Raw genomic sequence first — 18,282 nt, 5'->3', positions numbered from 1 at the left:
ATATGTATTTTTTTACTATTTAAGCGTTACTTGCCCTCATCAATGTCGATATTATATACTAGTTATATAATTTTCCGCCGAAATACGTTGAATAAACATCATTCAAATTTTTGAAAATAATGTCTATTTTTGTGTTATAATCGCTTTGGATTTTGATTGATTTTGTCGATGGTATGAGACTTTGCTGCAAAAAATTGGTAGCAGTTTGAAGGGAAACCATCCATTAAAGCAAATATGTAAACATTTTCAATGTGGCACTCTGCGTTTAGTCAAATTTGAGTTCAATGCAAGGGTACCCACATTTTTCAAACCGAAGCCTCTACATGAACCTTAACAAACAAGGTCATCTTAAATCCTTCGGCGACCGACAGTCACCCATTATTTCTAAATTATTTATTATTGTTGCTCGATTTTTGTCGATGTCATTCAACTTTTGGCAAATACGACAAACACATTCACCGAATAATTGCGAGCCAGCATATAACTGGTAGCGATCTTTTCGACGTAATATTTCCGTGTACATTTTCTCGTCGGAGGCCATTTGCATAAGATAATCTACCAATTCCTTCGGGGAGCGGAAATCTTGCGTGTCGATGTAGGTTCCATTCGGCACATATTTTGTGTAGTCCGCACCTCCTCTCACTACGGGTATAATGTCAGTGGAAAATGCGCTAAAGAACTTTTCTGTGAAGTAGTCGGAACAGAAGGAATTTTCAAATGATATATAGAATTTATAGTCTTTAATTAGGTTGTCACGCTCTCCCCAAGTTGGTTTGTATTTTCCACAACCACCAAATATGTCGACGGTTCCGTTCTTATATGTGTTCATCTGCCCAACATAGATTTCTCTTTTACTGTCTGTTTGGCAATGGCTAACGATCCATGTAGCCAGTTTACTTTTCCGATGGAAAATATCGCTGTAGTTCTTCTCCGGGATATATTCTTTCTTTAGCATAATTCCGTAAGGCTGGAAAAATGTAGCAGACGGGCGATACGTCCAAGTCCAGTTAAACTTTCCCTGCCACTCGGGTGACATGTATTCTTGGAACATATGTAGCGGTGTCTCAACGGACGAAAATATCCACGCTTGATTGGGATTACGTTCTTCGAGTGTCAGTGGAGGTTTGCCCATTCCGTCTGCCATGCCAAAAAATACAATCGCAGAAGCGTCACGGGCCTTTGATCGGTTTGTTATTACCTCACAGTTGAGGCAGGCGTCACGCACGTCCTTCATCCAGAAAGGTTTGTTCCAGTAGAGAATCGTATGTTTCACTTCTTGTATAGAACCATTACTGAGTGTATAATTGTCAAAGTAGGCCGATTTAAAATGGTCGTCGTACTTTTTATTAGTCTTAATACTAGTAGAAATTTGTGTAATGTTTTCCTGATAACTCGAAGCAACAGCTGTCCCGAAAAGTGTTGTTGTAGTGTTTAATTCATGTTCAGCGAAGAAGTCTATTGACATAGTAACAGGTGCTCCGTGAAGGACGGGTATTTTTACAGCACTCCACGGACGATATAACTGATTCAAGTTGAAAGGCATAATGTGCGAGGGGTGGATAAGAATAATTTCATACATTGCCGTTCCAGTCAATGACACCACGATCACCAGGAAAAGGTATTTCTTTAAACGATAAAAGTGACTTTCTGAAAAACAGAAGGATAACTTAAATACATGCATGTTTTTTATACACAATTTTACAGAAACATAATATTCTTTTAAACGAAATTAAACAGTTTTTATATGTGTTTGCAATTATAATTTATTGTTGTATCTTTTCAAGACGATGTAATCAAAATAATTGTTCATAGCAGAAAGCATATCTGAAAACATAAACATTTAAAACTCCAGCTACCATGCAGTTTAACAGATATTTTGAACAAACGACATCTAAACTTTCGTTTAAAGCACATTATAATAAAACACGCGTTGTTAAAACATTAATCCATCAAGAAACATTATTAGCTATAAAAAAAGCAAATAATTACATATAAACATACTAGTTGTATCCGCGTTCCCCATTGTTATGACAGAAACTTCTTCTTGGGTGAAACTTTATGCACTGTTCCGCACGACAGTCAATGAACAATCGAACGGTTTATACAGGAAATAACTAATTATCGGCTAATTATAATATCATGGTTTTATTAATGGGACATTATTGGTATCAAAGAGGTCGTTATAGTTTTCTGGCTGGTTAGGCAAACGGAATGGTTCATTAAGATTACAAACCGTTTAACGAAACAGCTGGCTGAAAAAATGTAAACCATGTGGTGAAGGAAGTGACGACACTTTCCGCCTTAACTGAAGTTTTGCTCAGAAGAGACTTTCTTTAAACAGAAAATATCAAAAAGCGGAAAGCGTCGTCCCTGAAAAGCCTGTGCGGACCGCACAGGCTAATCTGGTATGACACTTTACGCACATGCATTAAACCTCCTTTTCACAGAGCACGGCTCATTTATATTTCGCAGATGAAACTAAAGTAATAAGAAGAACATAATGTATTATCACACGACTTCTTTAAAGAGTGTATTTGCTGTTATTAAAATATATGCTTACATTATAATGCACAATATCGCTTGGAGGGGATCACAAGAACAATTAAAATAATTCGCGATACAACGCAGCCGTAAATCTCAATTAACTATACACATTAAGGTTATAACAGAACAGATAATTTATTTGTTCTATTCTGTTCAAAATAAGGTGATAAATATAACTTTATCAATTATAACGTGCTTTTTTAATTTAGCCTGGTCGCGAGATTAACATGCATTGGTTCGGTTTTGATCCACATTTTACTGATAAATATGAGCTAGGTGATTGCAATGTATTGAGTTATTTTATGTAGGCTAAATATATTGTTTTTCATTGTGTGAATGCTACATTATGTTCATTATACGCAATAAGTTATAGTGCTCAATTTTTGTTTCCAGGTAGAAAGGTTATCTTACCTACGAATATGTTTTCCATGTTGAAATATTTAACCAATAAGTTAGGAGATAAGTGGATGACATTTCACGCCATCTTCATAGTTTTGAGAGAAAAAAGATCATGTTAAACTGATGTCATACATTCAAAAAAGTAACGTATTATACTCAGACAAACAAAGTATCACTCCAGACTTAAGACTTTTAATTTTGCAAATAAATTGATCCAATTAAGAAGGATGGGAGAGACCACTAGGCATACATGGGTTAAAATTGAGAAACACAAAAACAATAAGCAACATATTGTCCCTCATTGTAAATCAAAGTGGAAATATGTCACTGATATGTTTCTCTATGGTAAAGCTTGGCAATCAAAATAAACATACAGATATTTTTTTCATAAACACATTATCTATGCCAACTGTTACGAAAGTATGTTGTATTTAAGCTTTATTACCCATTATGAGTGATAGATGACTCTTTAACTGCCCACAGCCGCGTGTTTATATATTTTTTATGTTGTAATAAAAAGGACATATACCGGACGGACTGTGTTAAGTGAAGACAAGAGCAAAATCAATATGGGGATTTAGAAAAGAACATTTATTACAAAATATCTTTATGCAGATAATAATATAAAGCATTTTTTCGTGAATTGAATAATAGGCGGTATAACACGCCACAAGGGGAACCGGAATGAAAACCTAGCCGCAATATCTTTGGTTTACAACTATATGTTTTTAGGTTGGATAACAATACGTTGAGTGCTTTTAAGCCCATACCACAAAAAGTGTTAGTATTGAGATTGGATTTCCCTGTATAATTAATTATAACACTCGGATATATAAAGTCGTTCACAATGTCTCTATATATGCTTTCGTTGCCATATACCCACCGCTCATTACGTTTGGTAGCTCCTCGTTTGCGGAAAACAATACTTTTGGTTTTTGGTATGTTAACTTGCAAACCCACGGTATTACAATATTTATATACACGGTCGATAGACAATTGTTGGTCATCCGGCGTTTCGCCTATAACAACAATATTGTCTGCAAACATAAGTATAATAAAACATATGTCTTGTTTATTTATTCCAGCATTATGTCTATTCGTCCACGAAAAGAGAAAAAAGCATCGGCGATGTTATCTCGACCTGTCTTTAAACAATTGCTATATTAAAATACTCCGAGTATGTGTTACAATGTCTAACACATGCTTTGACCGACAGGCACATACTGCGTATTATGCGCAATATTTTGCCGTCTAAATTGGACTTTTATAGCTTTAACCACAGTGCATTTAAATATATAGAATCAAGGCAACGTTTCATGTATACGAAACAATAATACAATCGTTTATTCATATTTACATATTTTTGAATAATTGAATGGAGTATGAAAACTGCATCTATTCGAAACCCAAACTGCGCGTCAGGTATAACATCGTCTATTTCACACCATGTTGTAATTCGCAAGTTGAGTACACATGTAAACAACTTTGCGAAGTTACTTAATAAGGTGATGCCTCTATAATAAGGCGATGCCTCTATAATTACTAGGATCAGATTTATCACCTTTCTTATGTAAAGGGGTTGTATTCTCTTCAGTCCAAGATAACGGGAATTTGTCTGTATTTAAAATCATGTTTAAAATTGTTGTAATGTAGACCGCCAAAATACCGCAGGCCTTTATAAAGTATTCGTTCAGCAATTTGTCTACGCCAGGCGATTTACATTTTTTAAAGACTGCAATAGCTTTAATTACTTCATTTTATGTAATTTGGTTATCAAGGTCCCTAAATACGTTATCAAAATTGTCGAAGAATTAAAGTCTTCTGCGTTAGCACTGTCAGTAAAATTTTCATTACAACCTGATGTATTATAGGATCTAAAGTACCTCCAAACGTCCTTGGATTTGTTCCGTTTAAGATCTTCGAATTGTTTAAAGCATTTAAGATTGTACTCCTAACGCTTATTATTGTGAAATATTTAAAAGTACTTTTTAAATTTAATTTTACACATTTTTACTCCATCTGTATCACTCTGTGTGTAGTTATATAATTACATACAATGCATCTTTATGCGATCGTTTCGCTACTCTACATTTTTGAGCAAACCATTTATCGCTATCCGATATAGTGTGTTGTTCAAATTGAGGATATTTTTTAACGTGCTTAATAAATATCTGGGAAGCGGCGTCATCTAATGTTGTTAAAACTTGTTACACAACCCTTTTGCTTTTTTCTATACATTCGATAAATTCAATTGGTTGTATATCTACTCTATGCACTATGCACCATATGTATATATGAATGCATGTACGAGAGAAAATGCAATAAAATATTATGAAAGTTAAATAATTGGTCCGCAACATCTCTTACAATATTGGTGAAATCTTTAAAAATGTAGTCAATATTTGCGTCTTTTTGTTCGATTTGGCTTTGGAGTAGAACGTTAAAATCTGGGGCCCTGTTTATTAAATCATCTGGAAAATGCTGTTTTTCATCATCCCGCCATTGAACGTACTCACACATGTATGGTTCTTGTACTGTAACTCGCACGTTGCATATAACACAACATTGAAAGACAACGGGGCATGACCACTGAAATGGAGGTAAGAAGTACGAATAATAATGGTTTTTAGACTTTTTGTGTGAGCCCAAAGGTAAGAAATACTAATAATAAAGGTTCTTGGACTTTTTGTGCGAGCCCAAAAGTAAGGAATACTGAAATAAAGGTTCTTTGACATTTTTTGGGAGCCTAAAGATTAGGAATACTTATAATAAAGGTTCGTGGACTTTTTGTGCGAGCCCAAAGGTAAGAAATACTAATAATAAAGGTTCTTCAACTTTTTGTGGGAGCCCAAAGGTTAGGAATACTAATAATAAAGGTTCTTGGACTTTTTGTGCGAGCCCAACGGTAAGGAATACTAAGAAGAGATGTCAGAGGACAGCGCGCTCGATTATTCGAGTGCTTGACAGTTTAACGTAAGCCATCATGGAGAGCGGGGGGGGGGGGTATAATGTGGGTGCGTGGTCATTTAATAGATGATCTTTCAAAAATATGAAAAAATAATTAAAAAAAAAAATTTTTTTTGGGGGGGGGGATTCTGAGGTGGGGCATGGGTATGGTTTTGGTGGAGTGCATTGTGGTATGTAAGGTAAGTGTTGTTTTGTCAAAGTATGAATCAAATGTGATCATAAATAAAGAAGTTATGACAATTCAAGCAAAATGTTCAATTATCTAAGTATAAAAGGGGCCATAATTCTGTCAAAATGCTTGATACAGTTGTCTGCTCTTGTTTATAGATTGGGATCATGTTGGTTAAGAAGTGTACAAAATATGAAAGCAATATGTCAAAGGACATAGAAAATATATTAGGTGGTACGCAAACTTTAACATAGCTTTATCAATAATATGCATATTCAAAGTATAAAAGGGGCAATAATTCTGTCAAAATGCTTGATACAGTTGTCTGCTCTTGCTAATAGATTGGGGTCATGTTGGTAAAGAAGTATGCAAAATATAAAAGCAATATGTCAAAGGACATAGGAAATATTTGGGTAGTACGCAAACTTTATCATTTGCACGCTAACGCTAACGGAAACGCCGACGCCGGGGTGAGTAGGATAGCTCCACTATATATATTTCATATATAATACTCGAGCTAATAATAAAGGTTCATGGACTTTTTGTGCGAGCCCAAAGGTAAGAAATACTAATAATAAAGGTTTTTCAACTTTTTGTGGGAGCCCAAAAGTTAGGAATACTTATAGTAAAGGTTCGTGGACTTTATGTGCGAGCCCAAAGGTAAGAAATACTAACAAGAGCACCGCATAATGGGTGCCAACGCTCGGCTGAGAAAGCTTGTCAGATTTTTTTTAGAGGTCACAGTGACATTGATCTTTGACCTAGTGACCCAAAACTGGGTGTGGTGTGTAGAACTCATCAAGGTGCATCTACATATGAAGTTTCAAAGTTGTATCTTCAATATTGCAAAAAATTTACCTTTGACCTTGACGGATGACCTTGACTTTGACCTTTCACTACCCAAATTGTGCAGCTCCATGTGATACATATGCATGCCAAATATCGAGTTGATATCTTCAATATTGCAAAATTTGACCTTTGACCTTGACCTTGAAGGATGACCTTGACCTTTCACCACTCAAAATGTGCAGCTCCATTAGATACGCATGCATGCCAAATATGGAGTTGCTATCTTCAATATTGCATAATTTGACCTTGACCGATGGATGACCTTGACTTTTCATCACTCAAAATATGCAGCTCCATGAGATATGCATGAATGCCAAATATCAAGTTGCTATCTTCAATAATGCAAAATTTGACCCTTGACCTTGAAGGATGACCTTGACCTTTCACCACTCATAATGTACAGCTCAATGAGATACACATGCATGCCAAATATCAAGTTACTATCTTCAATATTGCAAAATTTTACCTTTGACCTTGACCTTTCACCTTGAAGGATGACATTGACCTTAACCTTTCACCACTCAAAATGTGCAGCTCCATGAGATACACATGCATGCCAAATATCAAGTTGCTATCTTCAATATTGCAAAAGTTATGGGCAATGTTAAAGTATTCGGACGGATGGACGAACGGACGGACGGACAGACTGAGGGACGAACAGACAGACTGAATGACAATCAGACAAACGGACAGTTTAAAAACTATCTGCCACCCTTCAGGGACATAAAAAGGTTATGGCGAAAGTTAAAGTTTTCGGACGGACGGACGGACAGATTGACTTTTCACCACTCAAAATGTGCAGCTCCATGAGATATGCATGAATGCCAAATATCAAGTTGCTATCTTCAATATTGCAAAATTTGACCTTTGACCTTGACCTTGAAGGATTACCTTGACCTTCCACCTTTCAAAATGTGCAGCTCCATGAGATACACATGCATGCCAAATATCAAGTTGCTATCTTCAATATTGAAAAAGTGATGGCCAATGTTAAAGTTTTCGGAAGGACGGACAGACGCAATATATACGACGTTTGACCTTGAAGGATGACCTTTACCTTCACCTTTCACTACTCAAAATGTGCAGCATCACGAGATACACGTGCATGTCAACTATCAAGTTGCTTTCTTCAATATTGAAAAAGTTTTGGCCAATGTTGAAGTTTTCGGACAAGCAGACAGACGCCATATATTTGACATTTGACCTTGAAGAATGACCTTCACCTTCACCTTTCACTACTCAAAATGTGCAGCTTCATAAGATACACATGCATGCAAAATATCAAGTTGCTATCTTCAATATTGAAAAAGTTATGGCCAATGTTAAAGTTTTCTGACGGACGGACAGACGCCATATATTTTACATTTGACCTTGAAGGATGACCTTGACCTTCACCTTTCACCACTCAAAATGTGCAGCTCCATGATATGCACATGTATGCCAAATATCAAGTTGCTATGTTCAATATTGAAAAAGTTATTGACATTAAAGTTTTCGGACGGACGGACGGACTGACACACTAACTGACTGACTGACTGACGGACAGTTCAACTGCTATATGCCACCCTACCGGGGGAATAAAAAACAAGGACTAATAGAATCTGTGTAATGTGTTGTCCTAGACACGCCAGTGTAGTTCAGACTTTTTTTGCATGCGCATTAAGCCCCATTTTCACAGAGCACAGCTCATACTGAAGTACCAGGGTAAGGAAATCTTGTCTGTTGCCCTTGTTGTGTTCTGGGCTTGTGCAGTAAGTCATATGCCAGAGCAATTTTTTTAAATTATTTGTATGCTTCAAATTAATTTCTTTCTATTATATTTATATAATATTTCCTTTTTGTATTTTCATATCACCAGAAAGCTGCTGAAGCATCCAGACTGCGGTAACATATGCAACTGCTATGGAGGTGTCATCTTACATTTGCCCATAAACATGTCATCTTACATTTGCCCTTAAAAATGTCATCTTACATTTGCCCTTAAAAATGCCATCTAACATTCGCCCTTGAAAATGTCATCTGACATTTGAACCAAAAAGTGTCAAATTACATTTTTTACAGATCAAAGTATGGTTGTATATAACAGGAAACAAGTGATAGAATGTCTTCAACTACATGAAATGGGATGCTTATATGTACAATATTTCAAAACCACTAAATCAAGTGCTTTCATGAGTAATTATAAATCTTATAAAGGTGAAACAAGGAAACAGGAAATAAAACATAACAGCTCTAGGCATCAGCAAATAGATCTAAATAAGATTCAGTTTTGTAATTACCAGTGCAATTAACTTCAATTAATACATGTTCATTTTGTTTATTAAATATTAGTCAGTATGAACTATTGAAAAGCAGAATGCAGTAGCACTTTGTATCAAATTTTACACAGACAGTAAATCGATAGTATGTACTTAATTTTATTTCAACGAGAGAGTTGGTTAATATTACATTTCATTATATATTATACATATTTTAATATATATGTGATCATTTCAACAACATCACACACACACACTGGTTTAAAGCTTATTGTGGTTTATTTTCTTTTTAATTTTTGACTATAATGTTACTTAAACCTAAAAAATAGGGACTATTGGGAAGGAATGACAAGAAAAACTGTTTGAAGGTAATCATTAACAGAGGAGGGGTAAAAAAAATTAAGCAGATAGTTTTATGATGCAAATTTGTTTACGTTTTAAACTGTACAGAGAGTTATATTGTTTTCAAGACACAAAGACATTCAACAAAAGGATTCTGATTTTAAAGCTAGGAATATCTGAAATCAATAACATGTTATAATATTCAATCATGCCAAAGTGTTCCTATTTAATATTTATGACCTAGGATCAGAAAAAAGCAAACTAATATTACTCCTGCAATATGCATATGATCAATTCTGCAAACAATACCAGCCACAGAAGCATATTGATTTGTTCTTTCAAATGTTTCCTTGGGTTTGACAATAATTGCCTGGTTTGCAAGTGGGTATCAGCCCAATAAGTAAATGAGCCGTGCTCTGCGAAAATGTGGCTTAATGCATGTGCATAAAGTGTAATCCCAGATTAGCCTGTGCAGTATACACAGGCTATTCTGGGACGACACTTTTCACTTGTATGATATTTTTCGTGTAAAAAAAGTCTTTTCTTAGCAAAAATCCAGTTTAGGTGGTAGGTGTTGTTCCCGATCTCCAATCTGGGAACTTTACGCATATGCATTAAACCCCCTTTTCACAGAGTACAGCCAAAATATTATCAAATTAAAAAATGTGTTCACAACTCAATACTGGCATATGATGATACTCCTATCTTTTGATTATTCTTGTTGTATTATTGTATTATGGTAGAGTTAAGAATAATAATTGTTGTATGAATATCTATTTATTTCATCCTTTACAAGATAGTCTGTTGACTTTCAACATTTATGAACTTTTTTTTAGTTATAGCAGATAGGCAGGCAAGCAATGTGAGACCGGTGATATACAAGTACAGCCATTTTTTGGCCCAATTTGGAAAAGTACCAGTACAGTACCAATTGGGAAAAGTACCAGGTATCGTGCCAATTGGAACAAATTAGCACACAAAAAAACTGAAATTGGGGAAATTTTGTTCGTAAAATCTTGGGATTTTGAATTATGGTTCTTTTAATTTGCTTGGTATTAAATGCACAATCCAATTCAAAATTTCATTTACATGCATGGCCAGTCTCAGGGTCCACTTCCAGATAATGCACAGTTGAAACGAAATTGACGAACATTTTCTCCCTTTTGGGAATTTTAAGATGGCCATTGGGAATTTAGTTGTTTTTCCTCACTTGGGAAAGTACCTTTAATGAATACTTTATGAAGAAGGAAGAAAATGCCTGATGTATAAGTTCTTCTTTTATGTACTTGTACACAGAAGAATACATTCCTATATGTGTACACTTAAGTACATGTAATGCGATCGCATGAATCTAATCTTTGCCATAGAAAATATTTACTTAGATTGTCCAAAATTGTTTTTTAGTTTTCCAACTCATTAAAGTTGGGTTTTTTATGACTGATGACTTTATTACGAAAAACAAACTAATAGTGTTTACAGTCTGCGTATCTTATGATGAATTCAAAGGAATAATTATAACTAGACATTTTAACCTATGGTATAAACATATTTTGTAAATACTTTGAAGGGATTGGAATTTGAAAATGTTAATCAAGTTTGGTGACAGCAAAACATATCATCATGGTATCAAACGAAATATCAAAGGCGATTTTGTCCCTTGAGGTACATGACTGAGCTAATGCTGTTGTGGAAGTATTGACAAACTCATTTAATGTGGTATGAATATTTCAAAAGATTTTAAGCGAAAGGTATCAAACGAAATATCAAAGGTGATTTTGTCCCTTGAGGTACATGACTAAGCTAATGCTGTTTTTGAAGTATTGACAAACTCATTTCATGTGGTATGAATATTTCAAAAGATTTTAAGCCCGATATTGTGACAGATGTACGGTTTCATTCAGACAGCGCAAATACTGAAAACACATACTTGTACAAATCAGGAAAGCAAATCATAGGATATTGACTTATTTTATAAATTGCCAGGCATGAGCTATTCGCAATACAAAATAAAGAGCCTTATTTCCCAATTGAAAAACAAGATATGTGTTTGTCAGAAACACTATGTCCCCTTTTGCACCACTTTGTAACTCTATATTTTACCTTTGACCTTGAAGGATGACCTTGACCTTGATCTTTCACCACTCAAAATGTGCAGCTCCATAAAATACACATGCATGCCAAATATCAAACCGTTATCTTCAATATTGCCAAAGTTATGGCAAATGTTGAAGTTTGATGCAAACAAACACACAAACAAACAGACAGGGCAAAAACAATATGTCCCCCACTATAGTGGTGGGGGACATAAAAAAAAGAAATAATTGTTTGTCCATTTGAGACTTTCAAAGTGTGATGTTTTCTGTTAATTTGCCACAGTGCAATCATAGAACCCATTTATGACTCCCATATAAATTATTATTTCTAACAAATACAATGTATAAAACATATATTAGAAATATAAACAAGAGCTGTCAGAGGACAGCACGCTCGACTATTCGAGTTCTTGACAGTATAACGCAAGCCATCATGGGGAGGGGGGCATAATGTGAGTGTGTGGTCATTTAATAGATGATATTTCAAAAATAAGGAGAAAAAAATATGCTTTTTTTTTGGGGGGGGGGTCTGGGGTGGGGCATGGGGGATGGTTTGGGTGGAGTGCATTAAGGTATGTCAGGTAAGTGTTGTTTTGTCAAAGTATGAATCAAATGTGATCATAAATAAAGAAGTTATGGCAATTTAAGCAAAATGTTCAATTATCTAAGTATAAAAGGTGACATAATTCTGTCAAAATGCTCGATAAAGTTGTCTGCTCTTGTTTATAGATTGGGATCATGTTGGTAAAGAAGTATGCAAAATATGAAAGTAATATGTCAAAAGACATAGAAAATATTTGAGGTGGTACGCAAATTTTAACATAGATTTATCAATAATATGCATATTTTAAGTATAAAAGGGGCAATAATTCTGTCAAAATGCTTGATACAGTTGTCTGCTCTTGTTTTTAGATTGGGGTCATGTTGGTAAAGAAGTATGCAAAATATAAAAGCAATATGTCAAAGGACATAGAAAATATTTGGGGTAGTACGCAAACTGTAATATTTGCACGCTAACTCTAACGGAATGGGAACGCTAACGCTAACGCCGACTAGTAGGATAGCTCCGCTATATATATTTCATATATAATAGTCGAGATAAAAACATATATTGCTTTGGGAAAATGAGGTTTAATGCATGTGCCTAAAGCGTTGTTTGCGGACTGCACAGGCTAATCTGGGACAACACTTCATTCAAGTGCATTAAATGCTGCTCATGTGGACTACACAGGCTTATTTTGGACAACACTTCATTCACGTGCATTCAGTGCTGCTCATGTGGACTGCACAGGCTAATCTGGGACGTCACTTCATTCAAGTGCATTAAGTGCTGCTCATGTGGACTGCACAGGCTAATCTGGGACAACACTTCATTCAAGTGCATTAAGTGCTGCTCACGTGGACTGCACAGGCTTATCTGGGACAACACTTCATTCAAGTGCATTCAGTGCTGCTCATGTGGACTACACAGGCTAATCTGGGACAACACTTCATTCACGTGCATTAAGCCCCATTTTGCCAGAGCAAGACTCGTTTCTAACATATAGAATATAAACATCACATATAATAAATTTTAGGCAAAATACAAACTTGCTGAAATGCTTCAAAGATACGATGCCCATACTCATCAACGTTATCCTGATAAGTGATGGCATTCTTGAGGCCAAGCTCTGGCGTACCAGACAATTTTTTACGATCTTTCATTCCCTCGAGGTGTTCAAAAGCGTGTGGACTGTATTCAAGGTCCGTGTAAAACGTGCAGTCTGGCTGCATCAAATCACTGGCAGGCACGTGGGGAGGCAAATAGTCATCAGGCCTGCAATCAAACATTGTAAAATAATAATCCTTCTAGGGATGTTCATGTTTGTTTATATCATAAGTTTACCAATCCACGTATACAAAGTTGACCGATCCGAATACAAAACAAACCCACCAGAAAAGACCAATGCAATTCCTCTATTTTTCTCTTCAATCAGAAATCTACAATTGTATGTGTCCACTCAAGTTTCTATTTTAACATAAAATGTCACGCCTTTTACAGCACTCTACCCCTAATTTCGTCTCCCTCACCCCACTCACCTCCCAGCCACTGACCGGATTCCCTTGTTCTCTAGTGGAAGGACGGTGCTAATGTAGAGGTCAAGGTCAGGTAACTGCTTGCCCCCAGCCAAACAATCAACGTCTGACTTGTAAAACTTGTCCTCTAGACCTGCAATGGCATATAATATATATAAATACTAGTGAATAAAATAACAACACTAAGTATATAACAAAACTAAGTATACACAGTATGTGAAAATATGTTTATTTGTTTATATAAGACAGCATTCCGTATCTTAGCATCTATATTTATTGCACAAAAAATTGTGTGAGGTTCTCCACTTTTTTTTCAAAACCAGTGTCCCATTATCTACACAGCTCACAGCTAGCAATGAAAAAAAGTGCAATAATTTGTTAATTAATCACGTTGGACACAATGGCCATTTTGGAAATAAATTTTGCATTTTCTTTTTGCTTTTGCATTTTCAGGCCCCTGTAGAGTCCAGATTGCAATGTAACTTACAGGGCTTTTTTTCCTTCGTAAGAAAATGCCGGTTTTCATAATTAACAGGAGTTCAGATTAAAATTTTTGCATTTTTAAAGAGTAAGCAACTCTTCTTTTCTTCACAATTTTGAAAAAATTGTGACTATTTTTCACAATTTAAAAGGTTTGCTTCTCAAGAAAGAAAAGCCCCGTTAACTCACCAGAATTCCTGTCTTCTGTCCGGTCAATCTCATCCTTGCGCGAGAGCAGCTCCTGTTTCAGCTTGTCAAGCATGGCTGCCCTGTCCTCTTGCTTCATGAACGCAACCAGATCGTACGGACGCTTCATGTTGAACACAGAGTCAATCTGCAAACAGAATGGCACCCTGGTTGAGTTTCAAGTTTAACTTAGTTTGCCTTGCAACTTTTCCCTTATTTTTTAAAAACATCATATACTACTCTTCTAAAGAACTCCACAATTGTAATTTAACACAGAATTTAACATCAATATTTGAGCGTTGCTCAGGGAAACCTGGCTAAGTGCAAGTGTGTCAAGTGACATCCCAGATTAGCCTCTGAAGTCTGTACAGGCTTATCAGGGACACTAAGAAAAGACATCCTTTAAACCAAATATCTGTAAATTATGTTGTTCCTGGTTATACCTTTCATAGTTTACGTAAGACTTTGACCTGAAAGTGTTTTTAAGGTAAATTTTGAGGGTGAAATATGGCACCATGCCCAATTTCATAAAGTGAATAACAGTCCCTTAACTCCCTAAAATTCCAAATGAAAGGATTAAAAAACACTTCATTTTAACTAAATGTTCATTTCCCTATCAAGCATTATAAGTTGAATTTATATGTAAGTAGAAAATACAATATTGAAAAACAAGAGCATCGCATAACGGGTGCCACGCTCGGCTGCGGGTGCTGTTTTCAATAAATGAAAGCTTGTCAGACTTTAAAAAAAAAATTGACCTAGTGACCCGCAAATGGGTGTGGCATGTCGAACTTACCAAGGTGAAGCTACATATGAAGTTTCAAAGTTGTAGGTTAAAGCACTTTGATTTTAGAGCCAATGTTCAAAACCTTAACAAAATGTTAAGGTTTTAGCACGACGTGGACGGCGGACGGCAGACAACGAGCTGGCTATGACAATACCTCGGGTTTTCTCCGATAAACAGCCAAGCTAATAAAATCCACTTTTATTCTTTATATTCAGAGGAACAAGAGATCTGTTTGTCAGAAACACAATGCCCCTAATGCGCCGCTTTGAATTAATTATCCCCACGCTTTTTGAAAAGTGTGGGGATATTGTGATTATCTCCGCCGTCTGTCCGGTTGTCCGTCTGTCTGTCTGTCCGTCCGTCCTGGCCACTATCTCCTCCTACACTGTACGCTCTAGAAATTTGAAACTTTCACACATGGTAGCTACAAGCATATGTGCGACCCTGCACTATTTGGAATTTTGATCTGACCCCTGGGTCAAAAGTTATGGGGGTTGGGGCGGGGCCTGGGTCAGAGATTTGTATTCATTTTTTAAGGTTATTTTATTATAATTTCTTCATTTCTACACCGATTGTCTTCAAATTGATACCGAACCTCTATTATGACAATACGGTCAAATCTCAACTATGCATGTCCCCATTACCAACCCTGGGGCGCCCCTTCCACATAGGCCACACCCACCCAAAATTGCAGTTTTACTATATTTTCTACACCGATTCACTTCAAAATGATACTGAACCTTTCTTATGACAATACAGTCAATCTCAGCTATGCATGGCCCCAATACCAACCCTAGGGCACCCCGCCCATATAGGTCACGCCCACCCAAAATTGCCTTTTACTATAATGTCTTCATTTCTACACCGATTCACTTCAAATTTATACTGAAACTTTCTTCTGACATACGGTTAATCTCAACTATGCATGGCTCCATTACCAACCCTGGGGCACCCCGCTCACAGAGGCCACGCCCATCCAAAATTGCCTTTTACTATAATTTCTTCATTTCTACACCAATTCACTTCTCATTGATACTGAACTTCTCTTAAGACAATACGGTCAATCTCAACTATGCATGGCCCCATTACCAAACCTGGGGCGCCCCTGGGTCAAACATGCGGCGTGGGGATATGCGTCAGCCTCTGCCGCGCCATTTCTTTTTTTTTTTATCCTTTTACCTTGAAGGATGACCTTGACCTTTCACCACTGAAAATGTGCAGCTCAATGAGATTCACATGCTTGCCAAAAATGAAGTTGCTATCTTCAATATTGCAAAAGTTATTTAGAAGGTTAAAGTTTTGGAAAAAAAATTACCTTTGACCTTGAAGGATGACGTTGACCTTTCACCACTCAAAATGTGCAGCTCCATGAGATACACATGCATGCCAAATATTGAGTCGCTACGTATAATATTGCAAAAGTTATGAAGAAGGTTAAAGTTGTGGTTAAAGTTTTGGGACACACACAGACACATACAATGACAGAGAGGCCAAAAACAATATACCCCCGATCATTCGATCCGGGGGCATAAAAATATTTATTATAGTACTATTTAATGAATTTTGCATTAGAAATTAACACTTATGTCATTTTAGGCATGACAATGGTTCATTTTCATTGACTTCATAGTTCAGACACTCTGTATGCATCTACTTCTAATGCAAGTCACATTGCACCCAAACCCTGCCGTAACCCAGTTCCTTATCCTCCATAATAGGACATGTTGCAGGCTTCACAAAACACATCATCATCACCTTCTCTTTCATGATCTAAATTTCACTTTCAGTCAATGGTCTCTTCCCTTTTGATGACTGTGCTTTTGCGCCTGTCTCACTAGTTGCACTTATGTATGTACATGTCCTTATATCTAATCAAGCCCTTTTCTTTTGCCCTGTTCTCCTTTTCAGCAAATGTCTCTATTTTTTCAAGCTGTTTTAATGATGAAGTTCTTATGCTATCATAGATGTCATATTGTCTGGATAGATGGTGCTCATTGTTTTTCTGATAGGCTTTGGTGCCCCTTAAGCTGGCTTTGGTGATCCTTAAGCTTTTGGTAACTTCAAGCCTTACAAAAACACTGGGGAAAATACAGAGCTTGGACCAGGTTGCTCTTGGTCCTTCTTAAATACTGCTTTATTGTATTGGCTAGAATATCAAGTCCATTACTAAGATGAGAGTTGGTTTCAAGTTTTAATGGTGAATAAGCCTTAGTGTGAAGCTTCTTATACACATTAAAACAAGGTGATAAGCCCTTCACACTGTATACTTCCGTCATTTGTTTTGTACCTATATTTGGCCGAAGTGGATAGTCTTTGTTTAAAAGCTTCCAGCACCCAATTTGCCTTAGTTTGCTCATCAGTTGCATATGTCCACTGTTCTGTATGTTCTGTTTTATCAGTCTTCTCTGTCACAAAAGGTTAATGATCACTGATTCTTTTTGCTCAAAATAACAGCCTCTTACAGACAGCTTCCCAATGGCAAAAAGTAACTTATTTCCCAAAAATTCTTCCCAAATTTTCCAAAAAAGATGCAAAACTTTTCCAATAAGCTAAATAATTGGTTTATTGAGTTTATTATACAGTGATAATTCTGAAACTATATAACATTAATTTTAAATGCAGTTAAACATTCACTTAAAAACAATTCGAACACTGCTATTTTGAAGTAAGTTTTTGGCCTTTTTTTTTTACAGCCTGTGCCTTTTGAATTGGGATAATAGCAGAATAAACCATGGAATTGGGAAAAATGAAACATTATTAATATGATTAAATCATTATCATGATCATGTAAAATGAGCAGTGATTTTTTGTGCTTTTATTTGTTACAGCCTGTGTCTTTTGAAATGGGAAAATTAGCGAGATAAACAATGCAATTGGGAAAAATAGTGCGATAAACCATGAAATTGGGAAAACATTAGCATTATAAATATGATTTTAAGTAACAGAATTAAAATTGTTTTTAAGTGCATGTTTAGGGTTTTTTCTAGTCATTTTGGAAAAAGGAGTCTGGTCAAATTGTCTTTTTTTTAATGAATAAAAGTGGCAAATTGGGAATTATTTATCGACAAAAAGAACTAAATTAAATTTACATATTTTGTAGGATGTTTAAATAAAAAGTTGAGAGTTCAGCTT

At 35.9% G+C, this 18,282-nt stretch overlaps 1 protein-coding gene across 1 annotated transcript; it reads right to left on the bottom strand.

Moving 5' to 3' along the window:
• Positions 1-214: 214 nt before the first annotated feature.
• Positions 215-16,917, bottom strand: LOC127853584 (alpha-(1,3)-fucosyltransferase fut-6-like). Its single transcript, XM_052388274.1, has 5 exons — positions 16,834-16,917; positions 14,367-14,511; positions 13,701-13,830; positions 13,235-13,437; positions 215-1,275 (listed from the first exon to the last, which is right to left on the bottom strand). The coding sequence occupies exons 1-5, from the start codon at positions 16,915-16,917 to the stop codon at positions 344-346; spliced, it is 1,494 nt and encodes a 497-aa protein (XP_052244234.1). The 3' UTR covers positions 215-343.
• Positions 16,918-18,282: the final 1,365 nt, after the last annotated feature.

The sequence above is a fragment of the Dreissena polymorpha genome, chromosome 1 (genome assembly GCF_020536995.1).
Source record: "Dreissena polymorpha isolate Duluth1 chromosome 1, UMN_Dpol_1.0, whole genome shotgun sequence".
Taxonomy (NCBI): domain Eukaryota; kingdom Metazoa; phylum Mollusca; class Bivalvia; order Myida; family Dreissenidae; genus Dreissena; species Dreissena polymorpha.
Note: the sequence above shows the minus strand (reverse complement) of the source record. Positions and strands in the feature narration are given on the sequence as shown.